The 12,654-nt window shown below is 43.3% G+C and overlaps 1 protein-coding gene across 6 annotated transcripts in view; it reads right to left on the reverse strand.

The window, feature by feature from the left end:
• The window catches only part of ILDR2 (immunoglobulin like domain containing receptor 2), an 80,500-nt gene that overhangs the window by 14,470 nt on the left and 53,376 nt on the right, over nucleotides 1–12,654 (reverse strand). For 5 of the 6 annotated variants that reach the window (XR_008682768.2, XR_016037341.1, XR_008682766.2 and 2 more), the window contains 2 exons: nucleotides 12,255–12,431; nucleotides 3,702–3,815 (listed from right to left, as the gene is read on the reverse strand). Coding sequence is in view for 3 of the 6 variants with exons in the window: in XM_055402774.2 (XP_055258749.2) it covers nucleotides 3,702–3,815; nucleotides 12,255–12,431 (291 nt within the window). In the remaining 3 variants the exon portion in view is untranslated. The remainder of the gene's footprint in view (nucleotides 1–3,701; nucleotides 3,816–12,254; nucleotides 12,432–12,654) is intronic. The other variant, XM_055402775.2, reaches the window with a different exon arrangement.

A 12,654-nucleotide genomic window follows, 5' to 3' on the forward strand; every position in this document is an offset into this window, starting at 1 on the left:
TGAACTAATGGTATTTGGGTTCTCAGCTCAGCAGGAACTGGCTTCAGATGGAAGCCAAGTTGTCTACAGAGGGGAGGTTTCCCACATGCTCTATTCTTGGAATAGGAAAACAATTATTGTTCCACCTAAGGCAGGCTTTCCAGAACTTAGGCTCTCTGCAGCTGGTCTCCTTAGTACATCATCATCCTCGCTCAAATGTTTTGCTTCTTCTTGTTTAAATCAGCAATGAGCCATGATGATCCCAGGCATGAGGCAAAAGGGGCAAAAAGAGAGAAAAGCCACAGATCACAGTATCTTCCCTGCTGTTATCTGAGTCCCAAGATGGAGCCTTCAGAGCCAGTCCCATGCCGTGCTTCACACGCACCCCATCCCAGCTGCTGCTCTGCCCCTCCCCACAGAGCAAGGAGTCCACAGAACAAAGAGAGTGTGCACACCCTGCTTCTGGATGTTCATCCAGGAACCTGGAATATTTTCCCTGAACAGTACCAAGTCCATTTCTGTGGCTTGAGTAGACCTCTTCACTCCCCAGACTATTCCAGGTGTATGTGGCCATGAATGGCCAGGATAGCTGTTTGGAAGTGTAAGAAGAAAAGGGGAAGGTTAGGCTGCACTTATGGTCTATGGGCCTCCACTTATGCTCTGGTCCCAGCCCAAAAATGTAAAAAGGGAGGGGATGGTCACAGCTTTCTCATTTTTTAGGGTGGCCTAAGTAGCTTTTCGCAAAAGCACTTGTGAATAAGGACCAGAATCACAATCTGGAAAGAAAGAAAATAAAAAAAAAAGAAACTATTTATTTATAAAACTTTGAAATGGATTGAATTTCACATTACTTAAAAAATAAATCTACCAAATCTATTTGTAATGTAACTGAATACATTTGTTTTCTAAAAATCCTTTGAACTTCAAACTATTATCAAAATCAACAATTATAAGGTGTAGGGCCTGGCTGCTGAATGAGAGGTAAACTAAGATCAGATGTGGGAAGCACAAGTGTGTGTCTCAGGTTCCCCTCTACCTTATCTCCTCCTTATCCCCAACAGTCCTTAGAGGAGCAGAGGAATTTTGCTGGTTCCCACCCTTGAAGGGAAGGGAGGGCCTCCCTGCACAGCATAAACACAACATCCTTGTCCTGTTTTATCAGGACACAGGGCTGACCAGGAATGCCATTCAGTGTGGTCATGTGATCAGTTGGTTTTGAATTATAATCTAAGTCTTTTCTTCCTTGTAAGGAGAATGTTATAGTGCCTGCCTATTTTAAAGGGAAATAACTCAGATCCTATTGATTAATAAAATCTAGATTCTTCCTTTTCTCACGATGCCAGTGAATTCCACTCTTCTGGGAACCATACAGAAGAGAACTTTAAAATGCACCAAGTGTGTTTATTGAAAAATTACATTATTGGCTCAGAACTTGCCTTGAACTTCAGGGAATAATGGACATTTTTCATCTCTTCAGATAGTGAGGGAGAGATGTTTCTCCATTCATATGATGGATGGTCCAGGCTGTATGCTGTTCTGAAACTTCTGCCACAGTGAACATGAACATCAACATCCCCCACTTCAGAGACACCTAACAATGGAACTCTAGGGCAGGAGAGGCAAACTCTTCCTGTAAAGGGCCATATAGTAAATATTGTAGGCTTTGCAAGTCTTACTGTCACAACTATTCAACTCTGCTATTGCAATATGAAAGGAATCATAGATAAGACAAGTAGACTGGCATGGCTGTGTTCCAAGAAAATTTACTTCAAAAATAGGAGGTGGAACATGTGTGCCCTGGGAGCTGTGGTTTGCTGATTCCAGACTAAAATATCCCCAGAGCAACCCCCTACTTATAGGGAGCAGGTGAATGAGGATCACACATTCTGGGAAATTCATAGGCCTGACCCTGAAACTCCCATTTCTCACAGAATCTATTACTCCTTTGCCACACCTGAAACTAGGTGTGGCTCATTTTATGATGAGATCTTCAAGACTATCCCATGGGCATGATCCATCCCAGGGTTTACTTTGCTCTTCAGGGATAGAACCTCTCAAAGTAAAGAGAACTTAGATTTCTACTTCATTTCTGTGCAGTTACTGAAATGTGAACCTGCAGGTTCCAGGAGCTCTGGGTTCCAATTCTGGCACTGGCAGTGAGTACTCCAGTGAGTACCCCTCGGCCTCCCTTTCCTCCTCCATAAAATGAGGGAGGTACATTCAACAATCTCAGTCTCTTCCAGCTCCAAAATCCTAAAGTCCTAAGAGTTAGAAGGCTCTGATCTTTGAACATAAACTGCTACTGCAGCCATGGCATCATCCACAGTTGGTGCCCAAGTTTCTAGTTAAGCAGAAAAGCACAGGACAACAATCCGCAGACCTGGGTTGTAGTCCTGATACTGTCACTTCAACCTTCTGGGCTTCTGTTTCTTCATCTGTTGACCCAGGCCACCCCTTGGACTCTAAGATTCCTTGGTCATTACCTTCTGGCCAGCCAGGCCTTTGGAGACCATTTTAATCCAGGCAGATGGGAGACATCACCTAAACCGGGATCTACCCTTTATTTTTAACCTCTGTTTTTTCTCTGAGCTGTGTGTTCACAGATTTCCTCCACAGGCTCTTTCTCCTTGAACTCTGACTATCTCTGTGTCTGTCCCCTTACAGGGATCCATGACAACACTGTTACAACTAGCTTGTCAAGTGCAGTGACATCTGCATTCCTGACATTCCAATCTGGAGATGGTCTTTTTATAGCCAGTGTGGTGGGAGGAGGCAGCAATGGATGCAACTCAGACAGGATGAAATTAGAATTGCAAACTGGGAGGAATACGTTGTCCTTAATCTGAATAAAGTTCCTCTAGTCTGGGACTGTTTTCCCAACAATGCCATTGAGTCTCGAGTTGGTTCCAAGGCAAGGAGGGTTCAAAGAGAGAAATGTAGTGACCGCACTCCCACGCCTGCCAGCACCTCTGATAATTAGCCCATCCATGTCAGACCTGCCCTGTGTTGCTTTTCATGGTAGATAGTAATTTGGAGTCCAAATCAAGAATCAGCTATGTCAGCAGCAAAGTCTCCAAGGTCTGTGGGTGAGTTCAGGGTTGGGGCCCTGCTGCCTATAGACTCAATAATTAAAACATTCTTTTGACTTTTTGCTTGCCCCTCAGTCTCTGCCACTGGGTATCTGAAAGGAATGTAGGCATCTTTTTTTTATGAGATTCATTTGGAAGACTTGTTCTTTTACTTTCATTGATATGGCAAGTTGGCAGCTGGACTGTCATTTGAGGCTAGGGCCTTTCATGTTGGAAAAAACTGATACTGAAGCTTCCACATTGTAAGCCATTATTTTGAATATATTTGAAAGGGAGTAGTAGGGAAAGGCTGTTTTAATGAAATGGTGCCAACCCCACTGCACAGCCCAGCAATACTGACTGCCCCATGGAGAGAGGCAACAGAAGCCAAGATGGTACATGACTGCTCTATTCTTTTTTATCCTATTATAGTTTATTACAGGATATTGAATATAGTTCCCTGTTATCACCCTATTCTTCATACCAGAACCCCTTTTTTCTTTCCTCCGTGTACTCAAAGCTACTTTATTTAGCGTGGTGTCACCAGCATCCCTACTAGTTCCAACCCTGAAAGCTAAGGGTTCCCCATGTATGGTCACCCCCAAATCCCTTTTAGCATGATGCACAGATCATATAAAACTAACAGATGCTCACATCTGCTTCTCATCCTTCTGGCTGGATCAAACTGAGCCAGCTCCTTCTCGACATAGTATAAGACCTTCATGGAATCTCTCTCTTTATCAGCTTGGATCCGGTAACCTTTGCGAACTGTTGAGAAACAAACAAGATAGTAAGCTGAAAAAAAATCAGGAAAAGGGGACTTCCATGTAACTTACCAGTAGAAAACATGGGTCCCCGATAGAACAACTCTTTTTGAAATCACCCAGAAATAGTAACCTATATTTCTATATATGGATACCCTTTATCAGATGGTTCCATTAGGATGGAGGATTGGCACATCAACAAAAAAATTCTGTTGCAGTAACCTCTCCTTCCTACTTCCTGACCTCTTATAGCTCCACTTAAAAATCATCTTCTCAAAGTTTAGGGGAGTATTCAGTTCAGTTCAGTCGCTCAGTTGTGTCCGACTCTCCGCGACCCCATGAATCACAGCACGCCAGGCCTCCCTGTCCATCACCAACTCCCGGAGTACACTCAAACTCATGTCCACAGAGTCAGTGATGCCATCCAGCCATCTCATTCTCTGTTGTCCCCTTCTCCTCCCTCCCCCAATATACTTACACTAAAAAAGACCACTTTCTAGACTAGGGATATAGATCACTCTACAGTCTGAGGATCATACCTTCACTTGGTGGAAGCACATGTAGCTTTAAAACAGATATCCAAAAACATCAGAGACCTTGACACAGGTGGCCTAAAAGCCTGTAGTTGCCTGGGAGATTGTACAAAAACTCCATAACTAGGTGATGCAGAAGAGCTAATATTAGATTGCAGGCTTTACACACATTAGAACAAAATAAAATGCAAAATACATGGATTACTAATTATGGTTCCATTATTATTTCTTAAGCATTTTCCCCTTAGGAAAGGGAATACCATATTTTAGACATGATTAAGTCAACCTGCTGCAGTGTGATTACAGGCAGGTGCTATTTTCAGGGCTTAATAAAAACAAAACAAAACTAAAGCATGAGAGAGAATACCATCCTCTACATTTTCATCACTCACGTTTGTCAGAGAAAGGCTGCTGAAGCTTGGTATCACTTAAGCATCAATCTAATCCAATACCAGCCCCAAGGGTGATTAGACACAGGCAGATCTAATATTCACAGATAAGACAGAGAAAACAAGAAAGAGAAAGGACTGGGGTGGGGACAGAACAGCTAGGGTGGCAGACAACACCTGCGAGCACTGGAACGTGCTAGGCACTGTGCTACATGCTTTCCGCGGACACTGAGTCCTCGCAACTGCATAAGGAGTTAGCTGTTAGCAGCCGCATTGCACAGACGAGGAGACTTTGGTTCAGAGAAGTTTTACAACTTGCTCAGCAATAAGTGACAGTGCTGGGACTGGAATGTAGTCTGAAGGAAGCCCAACCATACTGGGCCTCTTGTCTGGCTGGAGTCTGGGGCCAGAAGCAGCAGAGAGACACGAAAGGAAGACAAAAAGGAAGAACGCAGAGGTGGACCTTGGGCACCCGAGGCACTATCCTACCATGCAGCCAGTCAGGACCATACAATGGGGATGGAAGCAGATGAGCCACCCCAGCATTCTCTATTCCCAGAGCAGGGAAAATACAATAAAGAAACCACACAACTGCATGCATCTCTGGAGAAAGTTGTGCCTTCTGCTCTCAGGTTATGTTCCCCTGCTGTGGACATAGCCCCCTACACAGGCATGTATGTGGAAGATTGAAATATCACCTTTCCCCGGCTCTAATCACAGCTCTGGTGTTGAAAACTGGGAAGATACCCACACATCCATTTGCAGGGCACTGGTTTTCTATATAAGCACAGGATGGGCAGTCCACATTCAGCTTCAATTGTGGAATTACTTTAAAAAATTAATGAATCTCAGCACACGCTTTTTAGTGACACCTTCTCCCAGAGGTTAGATCCTTAATCCTTATGCAGAAGCAATTATTAGCAGAAATGGTTTTATTTATCAGCCTCCGCTCCCTTCCATCTCTGCAGAGGCGTTTACAGAGTAGCACAGACAGTTCAATTAAAATGCAATTATCCCACAGAACTGCTCTGTCTGTTCTGAGGCGTTTGTGTCTGATGCATAAAACACAGGGCTGGGAAGTGGGGAACTGGGCACCCTGTAGGCCACGAAGACCTCAAATAAGTAGTGACTTATCCAGGACTCAGTTTTCATGTCTACAAAATACAACTAATAATTTTCACCTTTTAAATAATCTTATAAGAAAGAGAAGACAAATGCATAAACCAAAAAGGAAGAAAAAAAAGAAGACAACAAGGACCAACTCAGTGGAGCACTTTGAGTTCTTTGTAATTATTAGGGGCAGCGCCAACAACATCTCATCCAAAAGGCTTTCCTTTTCTCTAGCTAGAAAAGTTTCCTCTTTTCTCTCTCTATCCAACCCCCAACTTACAAATCATTTACTTTGAACTTTCACCATATATCCCTTAATATATTCCTATTTGTTTCAAATGATATCTGTAAATAAATGTCTAATCTTCCAAAAGAATCTTGAGGGAAAAGAATGCGTATCATTCTAGCTCAGTGTAATGCCCAGGATGGTTCTCGACACAGAATATATTCCTAAACAAACGTAGTATGTTTGAGCTGGAATGGTGCCAGCCTGGGGATGGGTGTGAGGTTAATGCATTCTTAAGAAAGATTATTTACAGTAGAATTTCTCTCTCTAGATTATAAACTTCCTGAGATCAAGGACCAGTTCTCTCAGTGTATCTATGATTGCTGAGCACCTAGCATAGAGCCTAGCACATGGCAGACACTCCGAACATGTGAGTTTGTATGAATGAATGAAAGAAATAAAAATCAGGAATAGAAGCTGTATTACAAGGAATTACAAAGTAAGGCAGAAGAGACATGTGGTGGGTTTGTGGGAGAATTCTGAACAGGAAGGGAAAGCCTTGAATGGTAGCTTGAGGGAGCAGCAAGGTTTAGGCAAGTTTTGTTATTTTTATTGATATTATATTTTTAGTCTGCTTCCCTGGTGGCTCAGAGGTAAAGAATCCACCTGCCAGTGGAGGAGATGCAAATTTGATCCCTGGTCCGGGAAGATCCCGTGGAGAAGGAAATGGCAACCCACTCCAGTATTCTTGCTTGGAGAACCCCATGGATAAATGAGCCTGGCGGGCTACAGTCCATGGGGTTCCAAAAGAGTCGGACACAACTTAGGGACTGTAAACAGCAACATTTTTAGTTAAGAAAAGGAGCGTGTTTACAGGCCTTAAGGAAGAGGTCTACTCTACCTGCAGATGTGTCTTTATCTCGGTGTTAATATGTGAAGCGCCGTTATGGCAGACATTCAGTAATACTTAGATAAGGGGGGAAGAGCGTTGCTATATGTGCCAGCTGTCCCCTGGTGGCAAGAGAAGGCCGCCACCCCAAGCAACAGTTGGAAATCTCCCTTAACTGCAACTTGGATTGGAGCTTAGATTGCTTTCTGTGTCATTATGACAATTTACGCTCCTAATTATGACACAGATTGATCATGCACGTGTAGGTTATCGTGCCTCTGAAAAGTTACAGTAACTACAGTCTCAGATGAAGATGTCAGCTTTGCCTTTCAGTACTGGCATTATAAAGAGACATTACTGTACTACATATTGGGTTGGCCAAAATTTGTTTGGGTTTTCCTGTAACATCTTATGAAAAAGCTGAACAAACCTTTTGGCCAGCCCAATACTTTCAGCTTTTATTCTCAGTCACAGCAGCTCATAACTTCAGAAATCTAAACCTGTCTCCTTCGGCAAAAAGGGCAGAGTGGAGCACTGATAGACTTCAGAGGCATCGTCCGTTTGGTTTCAGCAGTTAAAAAGCTAGGCACTTCTCCCTTGAAAAGATTTTTGTTTTTTTTTTAATGAAAAGCTGTAAATTCGATTAGGCAGCACACTATAACTAATTTCTCTCATTGTGGTAGGAACTGACTCTGTGTCACACATATGCTCAGGAGCGTAGAAAACATCAGAAAACCTTTATCCATCCAAGCAGATGAGACTTTGCCTTCTCTGAGCTGACATCAGAGATCAGTCTTATCACATGCTCCTTTGTATTTTATTCATTTTATTTCCATTCACAAGCCCCCCAAAACCATTCTGCTGGACTATAAAATCCTTGAGAAAAAATTTGTAGGCATTCATTAAATTTTTCTTGATTTGAAAACAGAATGGTGTCGGGCTGATTTTTATCTGTAATTTAGATCAGATAACTCTCTGAAGTGTGGTGATATTTTAAAAAGAAATATCCTATAATATTTAATAACAAATATCCTACAATATCTTTATTGGTCAAAGACCAGCATTGTTTGGAAAATGACTTTTTTCCTGGTGATGTTTCAGTTCAGGGTCAATGGAAGATTTATTTCTCTTTTGAATTTCAGTCTGGTCCAAGTCCTTTGGTTGGTGTGGTTTTCATACTTCAGCTCCTCTAATTTACTAGCCTCACCAACTTTGATTTTTACTGGAGAGGGAATATTGGGATATTCATTTTGATGCCAAATTTTAAAAATTCTTATTGTTAAAAGATTAGAGCTGATAATTCTGATCCAATTAAGACTCAACTATTTTTCAGCTAATTTCCCCTTTAATGCCAAATCAAATTTGTAGAACTTGCAAAATGGTCTAAGGCAGATATACATGGGTATATAGACTTGTTCTTCCTGTCCTATCTTAATAAGCTAAGGAAGGCTGTTTATGGATAATAGAACAGCTGCCAGATTCCACCCCCAGTGTGACAGCAACTCAGCTGTGGGAGAAGTGATGCTTAAAATTTGCATATTCTCTGTACACATACAGTAGGCATATATCCTTATTAGTTTGAAAAATGACATTTCAAAACCCTACTTGCCTATTCAGTTCTTTTGTAAGAAGGATGAGTGGAGACCAGGTAAATATGAAAATAAAATGGATTCAAGCAAGGAAAGCGATAACTGCATTAATAGGTGGGAGATGATGGCAGCAATGACTAGGATAGTTGAGTAGAGATGGACCAATTCAAAGTTATTTTGAGATCCTATCTGAAGGACTTGGTGACCAATTGGATGAGAGAAGTGAGGAAGAGGAAGGGATAAGGATCACTTCCCTGCTTCTGGTTTGGGCTTCTAGGTGGCTAACAGTGCCATCCGCTGAAATAAGAAATGCTGGAGTTGTTCTGAGGCTGAGAAACAGCAGATTAATTCCATTTCCTAGGTAGAGGTTGAATTGGAAATGCTTGAAAAACATTCAGGTAGAAATGTCCAGAAGGCAGTTGGATATGTGGGACCGAGGAACAGGAGAGAGGATGGACATAAAGACTCGCAGTCATACAGACGATGACTGAGGCCATGGGCAAGAAGACTTCCCAGGGAGAGGGCCTTGGACAAAACAGAAACACCAACATCGAGGGGGTGTGGAGAGGAAGAACAGCCAGCATATAGTGAAATGGCTAGGAAAAGCTACAAAACACAGTGTTGAGGAGGGCAAAGAATATGAATATATCATCAGGGGTGGCCAGTGCTGTTGAGAAGTCAAGGGGGGCAACTTTTAAGAAGCATCCATTAGATTTAGCGATAAGGCAGTCTTGGCAAGAGCTGGTCTTTTGAGTGGTGAAAGTGACAGCAAGACAGAAATTAGCTGAGGAGAGGAAATGGAGACATTAAATATTCAAAACTCTATCAAGGAGTTTATCTGTGAAGAGGGGAAAGTGGACAGGGACACAGCATTAGAGGACTAAGGGTTTTTGCAAATTGTTGTATTTTAATGCGAGAGATCTGCACACGCATTGAATGCTGATAGGAAGAAGTCATTAAAGAAGGAAAGGCCGGACGCCTGAGGTGGGAATGGGGTGGGATTTGGAGAATCAATAAAAAGAGAACCTTGACAAAGCAATGGATCCACAGCAGGGCAGGAGGAGACAGTCCTTTTTTTTTTTTTTTGTAAAGCTGCTATGAAGAATGGGAAAGGGAGTCAGGATTCCTTTTCTGTCTCCCCCATTTGGTAACTAACTGGCTATACTATACATAGCTCATCAAAGATGCCTTTTCAACCACACAGAACATTCAAAGAGTATTGTGTACAAATGTAATCTGAAAAATTACTGTTGCTAGATGATTACCCTAAAACTGAAGTAGCATGAAAATATAAGATAGGCTAAATTTACATCTTTATAAATCAGCATTTCTTAACACTTCTAACATTCTTTGAAAAACAATGTACATGGAACACTACTTAAGCCACATTTCTTAAAGGAGAAATAGCTAAATGCCATCAGTAATTCTGGCCATGGGACCATGAGTACAGAAATGTGCCTGGTAGGGATCATGAAGAATTCACTCCTGACTCAGCAAGCCAGATAACATGAGCCAGACTAGCTGTGGCCAAAGCTGGTTGTGCCTCTTCCCCTTTTTCCTGACTAACAGAATTCTGACTGTTCATTTCTGAGGTGAATAGGTGTTTTGGCCTAAGAGATGAGTCTTGGTGGGTCTAAGTCAATCTGGTTTAGGAATGGAGACAGGACATAATTCTTGCCAAAAAAATGGCATGTAGAAGTCTGCTGGAAGGGAAGGAGACTTATGGAAAAGCTTTCCTCCCTCTTGGGAAAAGGAGCACAAGGAAGAAGCAGATCTTTTCCATCTCTGAATGCATGTAGTATCTGAGACTGTGGGATCTGGAGGGGAGCTGGCCCAGGAGAAGAGGATGCACTCGTGATGCAGAACAAAAGATGGGAAGAAGCAGGTCCTTCGGCGATGCCACTTGGAGTCTCCCATTAACCAAGCCCAGGACCGTCTTACCCTGGAATTCCTCACTATGTGAAATCATATTTTTTTTCCTACTTTTTTAAGCCACTTCTAACTGCAGTTGGTTAGCATGGCAGGATGGAGTCAAAATGAGTGAACTGCAACAAGCAGGAACTGGGAAAAAGTTGAAAACAGGAGAGAAGTATTTGCCATCCTATAAATGACAGTCATTTTATTAAGAGAATCTACTCAATAAAAACTAAGGGGGAAGGGTCCTGCTGGGAAGGAAAGAGAAAGAAGACTGGGAGAAACAGGCAGAGACGAGTCCTATTAATGCCTCTTTTGTCCTCTCCATCCTTTGGGAAAATGGACGGTATTGTCTTTATTTCTCTAATACCCCGTGTGTCCTTGATTATTAACTTTTACTTCTCAGTCTATGACTCATTCCCAATCTCATACGTCAGAATTCTACTAATAGTTTCTGAGAGAGAAAAAACACAAGTACCAATTACTCACTGAGGATATCCACCCCTTCCATGGTGGAGCACTGACAGGCCACCAAATGAACTAGACATTCTCCCCCGCTTCCCACTGAAGTCTGTCCAGAGCCCTCCAGGGAAGCAACGTCTGTTTCACCAACCCTAGTGGCTCATTTACATCTAGGGATTTAAAGGTCACCTCCTAAATATATTCTGTGCCCAGTCCTAACCTTTACTACTCTGTATGTCCTCTTCAGACGCCTCCAGGAAAGCTACATTTTAACACCCCTATACTCTTCTACCCCTGCCTACAACAACAAATTTATTATGCCCTCAGCGGTACTAATCATCCAGATAAACTCTCCTTACCAGTTATTTCATCTCTGCCTAGGATATACACCGCTAGACAACTTGGGCTCATCCTAAAGATTTCTAACATCTAATTGGTTGCTCTTTGAAAGCATCTCTCAGCTTTACCACTCAACTCTCTTTGTCTGCATCATAATGTCCCACCCAAAACGTGTCAGTCACACCTCGGCTCAAGGTCTCTGGCTCTCCTCCACCCGACGCACCACTAGCTTTGTCGGCATCTCGCCTCACCACTCAGGAGCCTGGCTGCAGGGGTTCTCATTTACTATGGCACCAACCCAGGCTCTTCTGGAGGGGTTCCAAGGCCCTGCCTAATCTGGCGCCACCATATTCTTCTATGGTCTTCCAGTCAGACCAAGAAGCTGGACACTGTCAAACACACACACTGTTCTTTTAGCTCTGGGTTTCCACTGTGCTGGCCTGTGAGTGTCTCTGCTTTCCTAATCCGTCTCACTCCTCTAAGCCCAGCTCTAATCTCACCTCCTCCCTGAAGACTTTGTAAGCATTCCAGCTCTTCTTTGAACTCCCAGTACATACACTATAGCATCTAATTGTCTAGTGAAGGTCCATTCTCTTTCCCTGGCTGGGCCATGCTGCTGGTTAGACAAACCATGTCCTACACGTCTGGGTGTTCCTCAGAGTGCCCGGTAAAGTCCTGAGCACTAGGTATGGAAGGGATAACCATTTATTAACTGAATGATCAACATTCAGGGGGTACCTTGCCTGTTTTTCTTATGATTTTAGTTATTGTGGGGCCCAGGAAGAAAGCAAGGGGCAGCTATGTCCTGCAGCCCTTGGCAAGCTTGACATGCATTTCAGTAGATATCTGATACAGCTGTCAGGATCCCATTTCCAGAATGGAGATAATCTTTGTCCACAGAAGCATCACTGGGCTGATGGTTCTTATCAGCAAGGAATCAGAGTGGAAGCCCGACAGGAGCATGGGGCAGGACAGTCTGGAACTGCATTTACCACTGTGGCTTCCTCCAGTGGAGTCACTTGGTGCCAGGGGAGGTGGATGCGGCTTGTCCATCAGCATGCCAGATGAGGGGGTTCCTCCCAAGGGGACAGAGGGGATGGAGTAAGGGCCAGGGACACCGGAGACAGAGGGAGGGTACCCGGCCTTTGCTGCTTTCCCTGCTTCATACACTGTGGAGGGAGATGAAGAGCAAGAGAGATTACATCGTTCCACCCTCCACAACCCTCGCACCAAAAATCCCTGAAGATGCGCTTAAGGGAGCCCCTGGATGTGGGCGCGGGCTTGCGTGTGCATGTGTGTGTGTTCTACTAGGCCTGACTTGATTCATTGCAAACACTCTCCGCTACTCTCTCAGACTCCTCCAGCAGTGACATTACAGTGTTTAGTAGGACC

Source organism: Moschus berezovskii, chromosome 4 (genome assembly GCF_049115385.1).
Source record: "Moschus berezovskii isolate FMDL1 chromosome 4, NW_MosBer_1.0, whole genome shotgun sequence".
NCBI classification, from domain to species: Eukaryota; Metazoa; Chordata; class Mammalia; order Artiodactyla; family Moschidae; genus Moschus; species Moschus berezovskii.